The 18,222-nt window shown below is 44.2% G+C and overlaps 1 protein-coding gene and 1 pseudogene across 1 annotated transcript in view; one reads left to right on the forward strand and one right to left on the reverse strand.

Annotated features, from left to right (window-relative positions):
- The window catches only part of SEMA3D (semaphorin 3D), a 221,924-nt gene that overhangs the window by 89,448 nt on the left and 114,254 nt on the right, over positions 1-18,222 (forward strand). Inside the window, exon 3 of the mRNA XM_063134307.1 lies at positions 7,996-8,156. Within this exon, the coding sequence (XP_062990377.1) occupies positions 7,996-8,156 (161 nt within the window). The remainder of the gene's footprint in view (positions 1-7,995; positions 8,157-18,222) is intronic.
- Positions 9,499-9,617, reverse strand: LOC134404363 (5S ribosomal RNA; annotated as a pseudogene).

Below are 18,222 nucleotides of genomic sequence, written 5' to 3' on the forward strand. Positions count from 1 at the left end.
TGCATCCCAACTTTCCTTGTGACCTTGCATTGTTCAAGGTCGATGCTGCATTACAGTGCATGTGACATCTTTCCTTTTCGCGTTGGCGTTGAGTGGATTGAGCTTCTGTTTCAACCTGAAACATAGCTTGGAGTCTGATGAAGTGCACAATTAGTTCATTTGTCCCCTACCATATCCTGTGCCAGGTGGCAAGCCACAGTCTGAGTGAACTTTCTAAAGCAGTTAGCTCTTCAAATAAAATAATAATTATAAAAAAGCCCTTGGCCATACCCAGGAATAATAATTATAATAATTTATTTCTTACCTACCTCTCCATTCTGATCGAGGCAGGGAACAGAGGCAAATATAAAATACATAAAACTGAATTAAAACATAGTATACATTGTTAAAACCTCCTAAAAGCATCCTAAAATTCCACTGGATAGGCCTGCTGGAATAGATCAGTCTTTACAGCTTTCTTGAATGCTAATAGACTGTTAAGTTGACGTGTCTCGTCCGGCAGGCCATTCCTCATTCTGGGAGCAGCAGAAGAGAAGGTCCTCTGGGTAATACCTGTCAACCTAATTTTGGCTGTCTGAAGGAAATTCTTCCCAGAGGACCTGACTGTGCAGGGCGGATTGTACGGGAGAAGGCGATCCCGCAGATAGCCTGGACCCAAACCATGTAGGGCTTTAAAGGTGATAACCAACACTTTATACTTCACCCGGAAACTAATTGGCAGCCAGTGAAGAGATTTGTGAAGGCCCGGAAAAAAAATGGGGGAAACTTGGAAAAAAAAGTGTGTGGGGGGGGGGCATCCCCACTTTTTCTAAAGACAAAGGAATCCCTGGGGAAAATATTTTCCCCACCCTAGATTTTTCCACCTCCTCCCTGTTTATTTCCACGTCATCACATCTCTAGGCATACCTTGAATCCTGGCCATTGAGCAGGGTCCTAAGCATGCACAGAACCCCACCACCGCCACCAATATCTTTATGTTCAAGCAAGATATTCTGCAAAACTTGCAAATGTATAAACAGACAGAGAATACCAAAAACTGGCAACTTAAACCAAAGAGTTTAAGTTTAAGTTTCGCCAGTTTAAAATATTCAAAATTTAAAATAATTTTAAATATTTAAATACTAAGCCAGTTTAAAATGTTCAAAATTTAAAATAATTTTAAATATTTAAAGTTTAAAATAATTTGCTGTTTGGCCTTTCCATGAATGTGGAATTTAGCTCACGGCAAAGCAGAAACGTTGTCTGCTCATAGGTTTTTAGAATTGCACTTTAGACATAAACTTTAAGCTTCCGTCATTCCACTCATTCATTTTAACCGTGGGCCACGTCTTGCCCTTTAGACTTTCCTTGTAAAGACAGACATTTTCTTCCATTGCCGGTGAGCCTAAAAAGTTGTCTTCCAATAATGCATCATGTTCTGGGGGCATTTTATGAGATGTGAAAGTTGGAACCACAAACAAGAACATGGAGTGCCCAGATTCAAGCGTTGGGTCGGAGGTGAAAAGTAGTTGGGTTCCTGCCCATCCTTCTTACTCGACCTCACAGAGTCAGACATGGTTTGATTCAATGTTTGCGCCCAGGAGAGAGACTGGAGACTAAAACAGCAATGGGCTTGTTGAAATACACCAGCCTGTAGAGGTTCATTAATCTCGTACTTTGTTGGAAAGAAAATCCTGCAAATTATACCTGGTAACAGCCTAGAAATCCCAGTGTTCTGAGCCACGTCTCTCCTTTTCCTACTGTATTATCTGCCCATTCTCATAGGCGTGTGCAGATAAACATTTATTGTACACTCAATCACAACAGACATTATTTTTGTTCACTTATTTATTAAACACTGTAGACACTGATGTCCTGCTCCGCCTTTGGCTTGCCTGACCATGGGAAGCCATGGTGTGTGTGTGTGTGTGTGTGTGTGTGTGTGTGTGTGTGTGTGTGTGAAGAGATGCTGACACTGGCCAGAGGAGGGGCTTACGAGGTGATATTACCCTTTGGGGGGCCTCCTCCTGGCCTCTTTGAAGTGCAGTTTCTGGCAGAGAGGGTCCCAGCAGAGCAATTCCCTTTTGCTCCTGCAGCTGGGAGTAATGGTGCTCTCTCAAAGACAGAGGTTCTTCAATGTCGCAACGAGCAGTCAGAGCGCAGCCAGGGGACCATTCCTGCTGCATCTGGATCCCTACTCAATGGCCACCTCAATTTGGCACTTATCGTTTGAGACATTAGGGTGCCTGGGCACACCCAGCACACCCCTTGCGTATGCCTATGCCCATTCTACATTTGTTAAGCATTGCTTTAACCTAGTTTCTTTTTTTAACGTCATGCTGAGGCAATTCTCTCAGTTGGCAGTCATGCTGGCTAAGGGCCAGCCTTAGCATTAGGCTGAATGAGGCAAATGTCTCAAGTGGCAGAGGGTGTGGGGCAACAGTGGCAATCTGTTGGTCATTCCACTTGAGCACCCGGTCATCCCCCTCTCTTGGAGGACAGAGTTGTGTGTGACTCCGCATGGCCTGACTCCTGCACCCTCTAAGGTAGCCTGCTGCCCTTGGGTATGTCAAAGGATGCTATCCCTTTACCATACTTAAAGTAAGATCCAGCTGCCAGTCCAGTTGGCTTCTGTACGTGGAATGGGAGATGAGTAGCATTTTGTTCTTTGCCTCAGACAGCAAGATCTCTTAGGCTGGATTCTCTTACTCTGTGAGTTACTGTTAATGGGCCCTGCCACTTTGGAATCCACAGTTGACCAGCAATAGATAACTGCTGGAAGGCCAATAGGTTTCTTGAGGAGCATACACTGTCCATGATGCTTCAATCTCCGGCATCTCAAGTTTAAAGGATCTCAGGAGACACGCCTAGGAAAAAAAACCCAAAAACGTCTTCCAGTGATCTTAGAAAGCAGCTACTGCCAATCAGATTAGTCAGTACTCTGTGAGATAAACTCAATGTAAGGCAATTCATGTGTTTATATTCACAATTTCCTGTTCTTTGCCCCTTTGTCTTGAAATAGACAATGCTCTTGAGGGATGAAGCTAATTATTTCCTTTTTATGGCTCTGTCACGCAACATAATTGTCCATCCTACCTTTCACTTGCATGTAGTAAAACTGCACGAGGGGCCTGACAGTCGACATATGCCTTGAATTTTCCATGTGGTTTTCCACTTGGCATATGCAGTCAGTGGTGGCAGTGTAGACATGACTCAAAAAGAAGAAGAAGAAGGCATATGTGTGTGTGCGACATATAGCATACAACACATTTTCCTACATGCATTTTGTTTTGTATAAAGCACAGTGTTCCAAGTAATTCTGAGTCTCTCTTGGAACTTCTCAGGCATTCTAATGACAAAATCAGGAATTGTGGACAAACTTACTTGGAAGATGATTGCCCACCATGATGTTCTTCAACGATACACATCTGCAGGGCAGGTTTGGGACTGCACCTTCAATCGATGTAGAGTGACAATGAGATCCAGCAGTATCACATGCAAACCGAGTGTGCCCCCTAGAATTCGTCCCAGGATCCTTTGCAATAAACAAGGGGTCAACTGCAGGAGAGATGATGAAATGACTCCATCAGGATAGAAAGATTAACAACCTAGGAATTTGTCTGGGCTTTTCTGCCTGTGGTCAAAGCATGAAAAGCGCAATCTTGGGGTTGTGGGTGTGGTCAAAGCCTTACAAATTGTTTTGTGGGACAGGAAGGCAACTCTTCATTCTTCTAACAGCTAACAGAATGTTAATACTGCCACGTGAGGTGGGGTTTCCACCCCCTTGCCTTTTAAAGTGCTACTGAGATGCCCACAGCCATTCACCACCTATAAATGGGTGTATGTGTGTGTGTGTGACTGATGAGTCAGAGGATTTTGGCTAATGTCAACTAGCACTAGATGGATGCATTCAGTTTAGGTAGGTTTAGCCCACCTTTTCAGGACGGTGTGCATGTTTCTCCCCCTACTTTATCCTCACAGCAAACCAGTGAGTTACTGAGAGAGACTCTGGGCATGGCTAGACGGGGAAATATTCCGGGGATCACCCCGGGATCATGACCCTGTGCATCCACATGATGCACAGGGGATTCCGGGAGCAGGGAGAGATATCCCTTGCTCCGGGATATCACCCTACAGTTTTATTCCATTTTTTCTGCAGTCTCAGGATGATCCAGAGACTGCAGAACGTGTGGCCCGCCTTTGCAGTTTTGTCCCAGCTCCTCGCGAGTAACTGTGAGGAGCTGGGACCCAGGCACAGAGCTCCTCAGGAGCGCTGAGCCCATTGGAAGTGGGGTGTAGGTGGGTGAGGTGTTTTTTTTAACTTACTTTTTGCCTTGTGTGGCACAGAGTGGTAAAGCAGCAGTTTCTGCAGCTGAAACTCTCCCCATGGCCTGAGTTCGATCCCAGCGGAAGCTGGTTTCAGTCAGCTGGCTCGGGTCGACTCAGCCTAGTACCCAGTTAGCTCAGGGAAAGGTAATAACGACTGGGGAAGGCAACGGCAAACCACCCCGCTATAAGACCTGCCAAGAAAATGTCAGCGAAAGCTGGCGTCCCTCCAAGAGTCAGTAATGACTCAGTGCTTGCATGAGAGGTTCCTTTCCTTTTTGCACAGGAGCGCTCCTGCACTCTTTTCCAATTAAAAAAAAATGGTGGGCGCGGTGTCCTCTTCCTCCTGGGACATCGTGTGCCACATGTAGATGAGGGCGACGATCTCGCGATCATAAAATTGTGAGATTGTTGCCCTCCACCCCCCTCGTCTAGCCGTGCCCTCTGTGACCGGAAGGTTATCCAGTGAGCTATATGGCTCTCCAGGGAAACTCCAGGACTGCCTACCTTAAGTCAAAGACCCTCTCCATGACATAAGACTGGCTCAAGCGATTGCAGTGCCATGTCTAGCCATTGTAGGAAATGCTCGTGTGGAGCAGCGTTCCTCAAACCTTTGATGGCAAAGACATTTTTTATCCTGAATTAAAGTTGTGAGCACACTTTTGCCTTACATCTAAGAAAATTTACTTTTAGGTGGTGTTAGAGTAAGAGCTACACGTTCTCAGAGCCTGAAAGACATTACTTTAAATCTGTGTCTAGCAGCTACATACCCCCCACATTTCAACTTTAAAGAGGGTGCAGGGGGCAACCTCACACAGGATTGTAGCATGTGTGATTAAGGGGCTTTTAAGATCCAGATTGGTCTCCCTGTAAAAACGGAGAAGACATAGCTGCTAGACACATGTTTAAAATAATGTCTGTTTTGGCCTTGAGACTGAAACTCTATACCTAATTATTTGAGAGCCAATCCCACTGAGTGAAATAGGTCTTACTTCTGAGTTAGCATATTTAGGATTGTATTGTTAGAAGAGCCACACAGCTCTGAGGATGGAATTCCATAAGGAAGTCACAACCACTGAAAAGACGTGCCTAGGATCAGACAACGGTGGCATTTGTAGTAGGGCTGATGTCAGAATAAGGCCTGATCTCCCTTCTGTGTGTCCCAAATTGGACTCAGAGGCAGAAGAAGAAGAAGACCAGCCAAGATAGGATGCAGGGGAAGAAATTCTCCAAGTTCCTCCAGGAGTCAAGGAGGAATCTTCCCAGGAGTTTAGCAGACAGGAGGCTCAGGATCAGAGATTATCGTCCCTGCCTGTGGGAACTCAGTTTTTGTTGGAGTGGGAGGGAACCATCAGAATTGACAGATCCCAGAGTCCACAGCAGGGTCAAGCAGGTGGAGTTGAGAAGAGGTGGGAGGTGATTTGTTGGGTTAGCCGCTCACCAGAAGCTACAACTTGAAGACCCGCCCTGAGGAGGTGTTCAGTTAAAACCTGTCAGACACTACGGAAAACTGCCCATTTAGTTTATAGGCAACTGCTTTGCTTTATTAGCCTAACTAAGCTTAGAGGATAGCTCTCACACTTGCTTCAGATGTGAAGAGATGTCTATTTATTGAAGAAAGCTTTGTGGATTGCATGGCTGATCTCTTTATTGCCTGTCATCTCAGCAGAAGGGCTTGGAATCACAGCAGCTGGGGAGATTCTCCCATCCTCTGTCAGAACGGCAAACTTCTTTTTAAGCTCAGTGGGAGAAGTTGCTATTTCAGGAAAGTACAAAACCCCCACAGGTGCACAAAGCACTTGCATGGATGGAACACTGAAATGTGACCATAGTTCAAACTGCTTTCCGTTCTGATTTCCTTCATGTCTACCACATCAATTGAACGGAGTGGCCACCTGCCACTTGCGTGGACATTTTACAGCTCGTACGAGTGACCTATCCGGATGAACAAGGCGAGGAGGAAGTTCATCCGAAACCACCACAACCACTTCTTTTAACAGGCGTGTTCCAATGTGTATTTCCTCCGTTGCAGAAGTTGGTGCCGTGATACAGAGTCTCTTCCTTGAGGGCAAATCTGCAGATGACAGCTGCTGGTGGGAACGTAACTGCAGTGACCTGTATACACAGGAAGGAATGGGGTTCAGGTTGTGGAAGGCCCTCCTGCAGTGATTCACAGCAACTTTTGCCCCTGCGAAAGTGCATAAGAACAGTTTGGCTGGATTTGACCAAGCAACGTCTAATCCAGCATTCTGTTTATGGCAGCAGCTATAGACAGCCTGCTGCCTTTGGAAAGCCCACAGGACCAGTGAGCAGAAATGAGACTGTTCTATTTTTTCCCTGGATCTGATACATAGAAGTATAGTGCTTCTAAACATGGAGACTCTGTCTATCTCACTCTACCTGTCTCAAATGCTTCTTGCCTTCATCTATTTCTTCACATGCTTCTTCCATTTTATCCATATTTATCCAACATTATTCCTACTTACAGTAGACATATTAAAAGAAATGGGACTTAGGTTAGACTAACATTAGATACAACCCACTTGCCCTGTGAAGTAGGTTAGACTGAAGTTAATGGCTGCCCAGGTTCATGTTCAGCCAAACCCTATGTATGTTTACTCAGGAGTAAGCCTCACTATGTTCAGTGAGGCTTAGTCCCTAGTAAGAGTGTTGCGTTGTGTATGTTGGACTGGCCTTATGTATGCAGCAATCGTAATGTTTCTAAACCAGAAAGCCCCCAAACACTTAGTTTTTCCTGGTGAGGGAGTTGCTCTAACCCAGAGCTTTCCAAACTTTTCGTGTTGGTGACACACTTTTTAGACATGCATCATTTTGCGACACAGTAATTCATTTTTACTAGCAAACCGAAGGTTAAACTAGCCCCTTATAAGAGATATGGACACATACATGAATTGTAATAACGAAATGTATGGGGACACAACATATCTCATGAAAACCTTTCATTTATATTTTTTAAAATATATGATTTGCAGGATAATAACATACATTTCCAAGACTTTTCACATTGAACCAATTTTGTCGAGCTGCAATCGAGCGGCGGTTGAGACGGTGTTCTATCAAAAAACTGGACCCATGGAATTTCTGGAATGCGTCACTTCAGGTGCAGCCGTGTCACCAGAAGTGACATGGAATCAGCTGTTTCGACCTGATTATGCATAACGCGCATGCGCAGTACCTGTATGATCCCTCGACCATGGTGTGCATACACGGATACAACGGAAGGGGAATATACTAGTGCACCATACAAATCGGCACCTTTGCTGAGTAAAAACGCATGCAAGTTGGTCTTGCTTACTTCACATAGACTCAGAGGTTTCTCGTTACGTTCGTGTGACACACCTACACACTGCAGCTGACACACTAACGTGTCGCGACACACAGTTTGGAAAGCTCTGCCCTAACCTCTCGACAGTTTTAGCCCTTAAAGCCTTATAAGGAGCAAAATATGTGTATGGACTTCATCAAAAACACCCACACCCCGTACTGTGCTAATCTCCCCCTACTGTACCCCATAGCTACCCTGCCCCCATCCTCTAGGATGAAATCTAGTTTACTCTGATAAGTTATTTTAGCCAGGGAAGATCATGCTGGGTGCATATATTTATAGAAGGCACCCATGAGCCGTGTGTATACATTTTTGATTCTAAGGTTGTCTTCATTCTCTCACAGACTTGCTACTTTCCAACAGCTGTGTTCCATTCTCGGGATCGGCGGAGGGGCTGGATTTTCGAACCCTGCTGCTTGATGAAGAAAGGGGTCGCCTGCTCCTCGGTGCGAAGGACCACATTTTTCTGCTCAGCTTGGTTGACTTAAACAAAAATGTAAAGAAGGTCAGTTTATCATTGTGGATATACATTTGTACAATTCAGCTGATAAGTTTGTTTTTAACCCGTCTGCCTCCTCACCCCCGCCGCCTTCGTCGGGTGAAGAAACAGCCCAGTATGTCATGCCTCATCGGAAGGATTTAATCACCTTACCTCCCATTGTTACATGGTTTACTTTTAATAAACCGAGTTTGTCAGCATGCGTGACCTCTTGTAGCAGGAAAGTAATATAATATGACAAATATCAGTTGGACTTTTGCCCTCCATCTAGTTCGAATGTAAGCAAATGGTACATCTCTTTCCTTCTTTTCCCATGTATTATGACAACAAGCTCCAAGTGAAGTCATGCTCCACTTAACCATGGTCTCATCGCGATTATACTATTGACCTACGTGTAGGCTTTACCGGCCAAAGTGTTTGACCCTTTACAGTAGGCTCTCATGCTTAATTGTGGTTTTTAAAAACATTTCAGAAACGTTGCCAGCATGTATGTGTGTGCGTGCGTATGCATAAGCATGCCTGAGAACATTTACTCAAACACATATTACCATAGCTCATCCTTCTCCATGTTTTTAACTGGGGCTGTGCACGGACCCCCCCAATCCGCTTTGTGGCCCGATCCGGAAAATCCGGATCGGGCCTGATTCTCTTCGTGCCGCTCCGCCCGTCTCCTGCTCCACTCCGCGGAGTGAGATCCGGCTTCGCCGCCGTCGCTACATGGATGGTGGCAGTAGCGGCAGTGCAAGATAAGCCACCCCCCACCCCCTTACCTGTGTCTGTTGTCATGGGCTTCAATTGAGGCCCTGGCTTGAAGCCGGAAGAGGCCTCGGCCTTCACTTCCGCCTTCAACCGGGGCCTCAATTGAAGCCCGCAATGGACACAGGTAAGCGTCCCTCCTCCCTGCTCCCTTATCTGGTGCTGCCGCCAGTGCCGCCGCATGGATGGTGGCTCGGGCAGCGCCAGATGAGTCCCCCTCCCTCCCACTTACCTGCAGGCATTGAGGTAAGAGGATTGAGGTGATCCTCTTCGCTTCGATCCGCAGCCCCCCAAACTCTCTTCACCTCCGCCTTTTCCGGAGGCGAATCAGGCCGCCTCGCTTCTGCTTCTCTGAACCGAATAGAAGCAGAGCACAGCCCTATTTTTAACAATGAGGCGCCACTCAAAGCTATTCAAGCCCCCGTAAGCATTACTTAGGTTAAACATAATAATTCACTTAAATTAATCTATTTAGGAGATGAAATTAGCAGCATGGTATCCCTGTTGCCAACATTTTTAAGCTGCTGGTTTGCTCATGTCCCTGCATCACTCCTGGATTGTGGCAACAAGGTGTTACTTGCAAACTTGAAGGAGTCTTCGGCACCCTGTATTCCTAGGTGGTCTCCCATCCAGGTACTAACCAGGCCTGACCCTGCTGAGCTTCCGAGATCAGATGAGATTGGGCGTGTTCAAGGTAGTATGGCTGTAGGCATTTGAAAGAGTCAGCACTGATTGATCACCACACATTGAACTGACATCATATGATACGAACACTCTAAAGCTTAGTCTTCATATTTATTTATTTATTACATTGATATCCCACCCGTTTTTCAACCAAGGAACCCAAGGCAGCACACATCCTCCTCTTATCTATTTTATCCTCACAACAACAAGCCTGTGAAGTAGGTTGGGCTGAGTGTCTGTGACTAGCATGAAATCACAAGTGAGTTTCCAAGGCCATGTGGGGACTAGAATCTGGATCTCCTGACTCCTAGTCCAGCACTCTAACCACTACACCACACTGGCTCTCACATGTAAGAGAATGAAGTGGTAGAGTGGATTGTACCATTTCAAGGTGAAGGTGGAGGTTCCACTTTTGATGCTGCCCTGGTAAAAACAACAGCAACAACTCTCTATACTTAAAAGAAATTAGAACATTGGGAAAGTTTCTAACTCAGGCAGTTCCCTAAAATGTTATTTTGCAGTTGCTTTTTTTTTTAATGTAAAACATCACAAAAAAGTGATGTTCTCCCAGAGTCTGAAGTAGTACAGTCCACCTCATTTCCACCTGATTTGCTTGATGCAGACAAGGACCTTAGCTAGATGGGACAAAATCGCAGGGCGATCCCTGGGATCATGTGGACCCACAGGGGATATTGGGATCAGGGAGGGATTATCCCTCCCTTGCCCCGGGATTTCACCCTACCCTTTGAGCCTGGTTTTTCCGCAGTCCCGGGCTGAGCTCAAGACTGCGGAATGTGTGGCGGGGCGGCGTGGTTTGTCCCGGTTCCTCGCAAGGAGCTGGGACCCACGCACGGCGCGCAGAGCTCTTCAGGAGCACTGCACCCATCGGGGGTGGGGGGGGAGCGAGGATTTTTTTTAAAAAAACAACCCTTACCTTTTGCGCACGAGCGGTTGTATGCATCTTCCCCTTTAAGAAAAACAAAATGGTGGGTGCAACGCCTCTCCCTCTGAGGTCGGTGTGCGCCGCTTGTGAACAGAGGGGGAGATCTTGCAATAAAAATATCGTGAGACCTTCACCCCTCCGTCCTGCTAGACCGGTAGTTCTAGCTAAGGTCAAGGTCTAACTCAATGCTTTTCGATGTGGATAATTCAAATATTCAGCTGAGAAATATTGTATCAGAGTAAGCAAGTGAATGTGTGTACCAATCCTCATTTAGAAATCTGTTTACCTGGGTCATAGCCAGGAGCCAGTGCAGTATGGGTGGGCAAACTGGCTTTGTAGAAACAACCTCCCCACAGAAGTGATGTCAAGACTGGATTGCTGCTTTTTAATTAATGGAAGTTTGAAAGCACGAATTCCAAGGCTTTAGAGAATGAGCATTGATACTGAGGTAAACAGCACCTGAGGTAAACAGTAGGGATGTGCACAGACCCCCAATCCACTCTGGATCCTAATCCACAACTTCCAGATCGGGTCCGCTCTGCTCCACGTTGATTCGCCTATGGTCTGCTCCGATCCACTGTGGGGCTGCGGATCCGGATCGGAGCTCCGTGTTCCCCCCCATAGACTTATATTGAAAAGGCCCCCCTCCCCACATACCTGCCTCCGTTGCGGTCCGGCGGAGGCTTCAACTGAGGTCTCGGCCTCAGTTGAAGCCACTGCCGGACCTCGACAGAGGCAGGTAAGCCCCCCTCCCCCCTGCCCCCTTACCTGACTCTGCCGCCATCAGCCCACCGACTGTAGTGGTGCCAGGTAAGCCCCCCTCCCACCACACTTACCTTTTTTTGGAGCTCTGGATTGAGGCGAAGGATCCGCTTGGTCTCGATTCGCTTGGTCTCGATTCGCTTGGTCTCGATCCGCAGCTCCCCTGACCCGATCTGTCTCTGCCTTTGTTGGAGGTGGATGAGGTCGCTCCGCTATCGGTTCTAAGAACCGAAGCGAAGCGGAGCACAGCCCTAGTAAACAGACAAAAGTCTCATTCTCCCTCTGTGAGAAGCTTCTTGGTGTTGTTTGAAAGGAGAGGGGGATAACACATATTCCTCATATTCCCAGAATACCTTCCACACACCCAAACAAGATCTGGAAGCAATGCCTGGAGATATGCAAGTCACTCACACATTTGCTCTAGCACATCTTACTAATAAGGTGTGACAAGCTGCTTCTGGAGCAAACTGAGGGCTTCTTTGAGAAGATAACCACAACAGCTTACTTCTCCTTTTCCTCCTTGTCTTTGTCTGAGGCAGCAAGCCAGTCACGCAGTGGAGAGACTGTCTGAAGAGCCATAGAATTGTATCATTGGAACTAGTCAAGGGGGTTACCTGATCCTCCGTCCACTAGGGATGGACGAACCTGTCAAGTTCACTTTTGCTCATTTTCTCATTTTTTCAAAGTTAAGTCCATTTCATCTTGTTTCTGCAGCCGTCTGCAAACTTTTTAAAAAGTCCACACAAACATTCTTACGTATGTTTGTGTGCGTTTCTCAAAATGTATGCTTTTTGTATGTGTTTTAAACACTTTTTTTTTAATTTTAGATTATATGCATTTTTGCAGGCGTTTTTCCTGCACAGCTCTCTGTATTGTGCACATTTTATACACATTTTAAACATGAAAACTTGGATCAAAAACATTGGGAAAGGGTGGATATTGGTATCTAATAGCATTTTGGTTAATGTATGGGTTTGGGTAGTGCAAATTTTGTATAACTGAAAAATGCATAATAGGTTTATTATTTTTCCACAAATATTGTTTCATTAAAAAAAAAAAATGAAGAAAAGTGTTTTTGATGGTTATTCCATTCAGTGGAACTAGATTAGATGGGAGGGATGGGAACAAATACATTGAAATCACCCGCTTAGGCTGAGCTCCAAAGAAATTCATCCATGTTCAACCATAGTTTACTTTAGAACAATCAGGGGGAGAAATAATCCCCTCTTTATTTATGTATTTATGATGCAGAAGTATTTCATTCCTACTGATTCCCATACTGTACAAACGCTTGCAAGATTTTCCAGCAAATAAACAAACATACTAGCAGATCCTTGGTTGCCTTAACCACAGCTTTTTGTTGCCCTTGGCTGTGGTTAGGGACCTGCAAGGATAAATTACAGTTTTTGTTTACACTTTTGTAGCAGAGTCTGTCTGCGTCTGATAAGCTTCTCTCTGAGGTTTATCATGGACCTTCACCGCTGAGCAACATATTTTAAGTACTATATAAGGTAAAGCTGCTCTTCTAAGCTATTTTACTTCCAGAGTGATCCCAGCGGGACCTGCGGGTGCTCAGGTCTATTGGCAGCCAGGATACCTCTTTAAGCCCTTCATTACGGATTTATAGGTCTGAATGTTGGTTCAGAAGGCCTTTCTGCCTGTCCATCTCCCCCTTTAACGACCCTTTGTAGTTGCACCCCTGATCACAATATACGTACCATGCCTGCTGTTTTTTGTGTATATCAAACTCACTTGAAAGACTCCTGTGCTTGAAAGGTACTCCCCAGTAGCAAATAAGTGTCAGAATGTGGTGTTTGTGCTGTGCTGTGTTTAGACTGATGGCGGTTTGCGTTGGCCGGGTGCCACCCGGCTTTGCTCCAGCCTTTCCTCCGCGTGACGAAACTGCACACGCTGGGAGCTACAAGGGTCTGAAGCATGTCCTTTGTGCTCCTTGGAATTTAGAATCATCTGACAAAATACGTTTTGTTGCAGGTACCCACTAGGGACCGAAGCAGTAAATTAGAATATTAAACGTTTTCCTGCAAATGATCCTAGTATAAACGACTCTGAAGGAAGGTGACTGGAAAGCACTAGTCTTTGACATTGCATATGGATCTAGCAGTCTGGAATGGGAATTGGGCCTGTTGAATAAATAAGATTGTTTTAGTGTTTAAGCCCCCACAGATAAATCTGAATTATAGTGAACTTTTTAAATCTTTTAAATCTAGTGGAAATAAGTGTGCGTGCACAAAGACGGTTAGCCGACTTGAATGATTGCAAGGGGGCGTGATGACCAACCCACCCAGGGCAGTTAATGGTATAATATTGATACCCCAAGTTTTTATGGACATTATCAAAATAAGGTCAGGCATGTCGGTTTCAGAGCTGGTTACTACAAACCACCCATCTTGTGGCCTGTATAATTTCCAGCCTGCCACAAAATTGCTCCCCCACATTAATGAAGTTAGCACAATGATGGAGTAGAGTATGGTTAGGTAAGAATATCCTTAAGTGCCATGTGAACCGTATTGTGCACCATTTAAAATATTTCTCTTGAAATATGGTTAGTCGCATATTTTCATGAGAGGCCACGCTGTTCGGGAGGGTAAGCAAGGATACAAGGAAGGAGACTTATCGCAGTGGAATTGCTAGCAGGATCCACCCATGTCTGTCGTAATGAGCATGCTATCAAGGAGCAGCAAACTTTTGACACACTGCCAACATTCAGGCACTGTGAGTGCTAGGAGCTTCAGCCACATCTGGCTAAAGAGATAAATAGATCAAATTCCCAGGAACCTTCCTTCGCATAAGCTGTTTTGGTCTCCCACTGTACATACAGAGATGATAGATCATAAACTATTGCTCTTCGGAACATCCTGGGCTTGAAACTTTGGGGACAGGAAATTGTGTGTTCTCTCCTTTTTAAAGCATATTGTGGAAATTAGTATTTTTGAGAGTTCTGTTGCTGGTGAGGGAATTCTCCCCAAGGAAAGTCATTTCGCTTCCCTTTTAAGGTTCTGTTCTGCTGGGTTTCTCAAAATAATGAGCAATCTAGAATTTTTTTTCTTTATACATACAATTTACTAGGGATAATGAAAGCCAACTATATAGCAAAGCCAAAAAAAAAAGTAAGCCCTACAATAGAACAACAATAAAGAAAATGGTGTTTCAAGGGCTTTAGAGATATTTTAACAGGTTTCAATAAAAACATTAATAAAATCATCAAATCTTAATAATACTGCAATCTTGTCTACTCAGAAGTAAGCTCCACTGAGTTCAAGAAGACTTACTCCAGGATAAGTGTGCCTAGGATTTCAGCCTTAATGCAATTCTAATTTTAGCTGGTGGCTTAAAACTGTAAGGACACAATCCTATGCATGTTTAGATAGGAAACAAAGTCATACAACTTCCAACAAACCCATGCCAGCATGCACAGGATTGCTTCTTAAGATGGTTTATTGACATAGATTAGGTGTGAGAACACCTAAATGAGAAGCTCATTTAGGTGTTCACCCAAGTGGCCATTTCAGGAGAATAGAAATGGACATCATCTCATGGTATTGGACATCTCCATATCAATTCACACTATCTTTCTGAAATGAGAATCCATTTCTTTGCACTGAGTACCATAACAGTCCCCCTCCTTTTTTTCTTTTACAAAAAGCAGCTAAGCCAAGGAATCATCTTTTAACATTTGGAAGGCCCACTGCAGATCTGAAAATTGTACAAATTCTTAATAACAGCTGTTGTAGAATTACTCTCCTCCCAGTAGTGATGATGAATGTGGGTTAGATAACACTTGATAAGGGCTGTTTAGCCTTTATTTTTTAACTTTTCCCCAAATGTGGTCTAGGGTTTGCATTACTGGTTAGGCTGAGAAATAGAGCCAAGCGGTCACACAATATTCTGTTCAAGAAACACTCTCTAGAGCAGCCTTCCTCAACCTGGGGCGCTCCAGATGTGTTGGACTGTATCTCCCAGAATGCCCCAGCCAGCTGGCTGGGGCATTCTGGGAGTTGTAGTCCAACACATCTGGAGCGCCCCAGGTTGAGGAAGGCTGCTCTAGAGCCTTAGGAAATGTACCCAATTTTGGCTGAAGTCAAACATAGCACCTGAAGTTTCAGTAGATCAATATTTGATCCAGCCTAAGATATGGGAAACACACACTTTAATATGCAGTAGCTTTCTCAGACGTTAGGGGCATTTAATTTGAATCATCTGATGGATGCGTGCTGGAAAACAAATGCTCTTCACCCTTTTCTCTCCCTGCTCCTTTTTTTTCAAAATAGTAGTAGTATTATCCTTTGATGCTACCGGCAATGGAAGAAAGCCTTGCTAGTAGGAGCTAGCCATCATTTATTTATTTATTTATTTATTTATTACATTTCTATACCGCCCAATAGCCGAAGCTCTCTGGGCAGTTCACAAACCGCCAATGGCCAAGTCAATAGTCAACAAAGCTGTGAGTTGTAGTCCAAAACAGCTGGAGTAGTCACTGATACCATTTTTCTAGGACTAAATATTTGTGAAGTTCAGAAAAGTAAAACAAACAAACAAAACCGATCCGCAGAATCCGCGTGACTCAGAAAAAAGCCGGTCTGCTGCATAATTTGCACATCAGATTAATAGAACTCTGAACCGATTTGATTCTGTGGTGGATTTCTCCAACATCCACAATGCCAGACAGAATAGGGATTGTGCAGGTAATGGCCACCCTTCTTTTCCTTTTTCTTCTTTTTAAGGCTTCCTACTCAGTACAGCAATGAAACCATCCAATTTTCCTAGTCATGTGTCACACATTGGCTTTCAGTTTATTGAAGCTTTGGTGTTGTTCCATGTGGAAGATTTGACTCATCCTGGATTCGGGTCTCATGAAGGACAAAGCTATCAAGAGCTCCAATGGCTATATATTCCCTCCAGTGTTAGAGGCAGCATAGCCCACAGAACCAGTTGCTGGTGAACACAAATTACCCTCATATCCTGCTTGTGGGCTTCCTAGAGGTATCTGGTTGGTGGCTGTGGGAAACAGGACACTGCCTGGACTAGACAGAACTTCAGTCTGATCCTGCACAGATCCTTCACATAGGCTCTCAGAAGTCAAGTCATGTGCAACAGGCATTTTATGATGAATATCATAGTGGTTCTGCTCTTCCCTCTCTCACAAAGAAACTCTTGTATATTTTTCTCTTGAATGCTGTTTGAAGCTACCCTAGGGAAACTTGGAGACCGAGCTACTGAAAAAGATGTTCAAATTTCTTTCCATGACAAATAACATCAAGGACCACCTTAGTGAAGCAACTGGAATAAAAGCCATCCTTGTAGTTTGTCCTTTTTTTTTAAAAAAAATTGCTATTTATTGTGAATATCAACAAACAAAACAAAAAATACATTGTGAAAATGGAAAAAAAACCTGTACTTTGTGTATATAAAATTATCGTCATTTTCCATCTTATGTGTACTGTTCAAATAAAAGAAAGGGAGAAAGTTATACAAAGGTTTCAAGAAAAGCAGACCAGATTTCAGTATAGTTATCCACTTGCAAGTTGCATCTATATAACATCTGTTCAAAAGTTGATAATATTATTAGGTCCTTGATCCATTGCATTATGGGAGGTGCGAATTTGTCCTTCCAATGTGATAGTATAAGTCTTTTGGCTATCATAAGGGCTCTGAAGATCCATCCATGCTGACCGTGTGTTAACTTCCAAGAAGCCGGTAGGTAATTTAGGAGGAGATGTACATTATTCCATATTATAGATGGTTTCAGTACAAAGTTCATCCTTATTACAACCTCCTCCCAAAACGGGGCAACTATGGGACATTGCCAAAACATATGAGTTAAAGAAGCATTAGATGCATTACAGCTCCAACAACTGTGCAAGTTAGACAAACCCTTATTGAAAAGATGTTGTGGAGTCCAATAGACCTGAAACAAAATTATTTGCTGAATAAGACATAACCTGAGATCCATAGAAGCTTCAGATACAGATGCTAGAGCAAACGCCCATTAGTTAGGCAAGATAGGGCACTCCAGTTCTCTATTTCAATCTGGTCTTAAACAGTGGGTATCATATTTATTTACTGCTATTAAATACTTATATACGTGGGTCGTAGATCGACATGCCAGTTTAGCAGTTTTAAGTGTTTCTAACAGTGCTGGAGGCTCTGTCCTTGTAGTTTGTACTTATTGGATGTATAGTTTATGCTTCCTTTCTTTATTTGTAGTGCTGCCATCCAATTTAACCAAATGAACGAAAAAAGAAAGGGGGATTTATTAAGAGAGCAATCCTATGGCCCCTAGAGAGCATTTGGGTTGCCATAGGTTGCTGCCAAACTCCTCCTCCGCACCCATAGACAGAGCTACGAGCACGGAGGAAGAGATCTGATAGCGGATTTTGCCTCTCCCACCTCTTCCTACCCACTGCCAAAAGCTTTTCTTCTGAGGTTGTAATTCATATTCTGAAAGGAGGAATGTAGGTGAAATCATGTCTGTCCTGCTCTCGCCCTGCCTGCCTCTTGCCGGCAGGGTATAAGCTAGGCAGAAGGCTATGAACCCAGAGCACTCTGGCTGTTGAGAGCACAACCCATAATTGTATGATTTCCCCCATCCCACTTAATTGAGGCCGTAATCCTGGAAGTAAGAACCGTTGGACATAATGGAATTTATTTCTGAATATGGTAGTATAGGATTCCACTGTGACTAATTACTGCAATAATCATAAATCAATACAATAATCCTCTGCATGTTTAACCATGAGTAATTCTCATTGAACTTACTTTTCAATAGATTTACATAGGATTGCGCTGAGAATCTGCAGTGCCATACCCATTTTCCTGGATATAGTGTTGCCATCTAACTACGCCAACCGTATTTTATTGATAAAATATTTTGAACTATTTTAGACATTAAAATAAAATAGCTTTAGG

This window comes from Elgaria multicarinata, chromosome 9 (assembly GCF_023053635.1).
Source record: "Elgaria multicarinata webbii isolate HBS135686 ecotype San Diego chromosome 9, rElgMul1.1.pri, whole genome shotgun sequence".
NCBI lineage: Eukaryota > Metazoa > Chordata > Lepidosauria > Squamata > Anguidae > Elgaria > Elgaria multicarinata.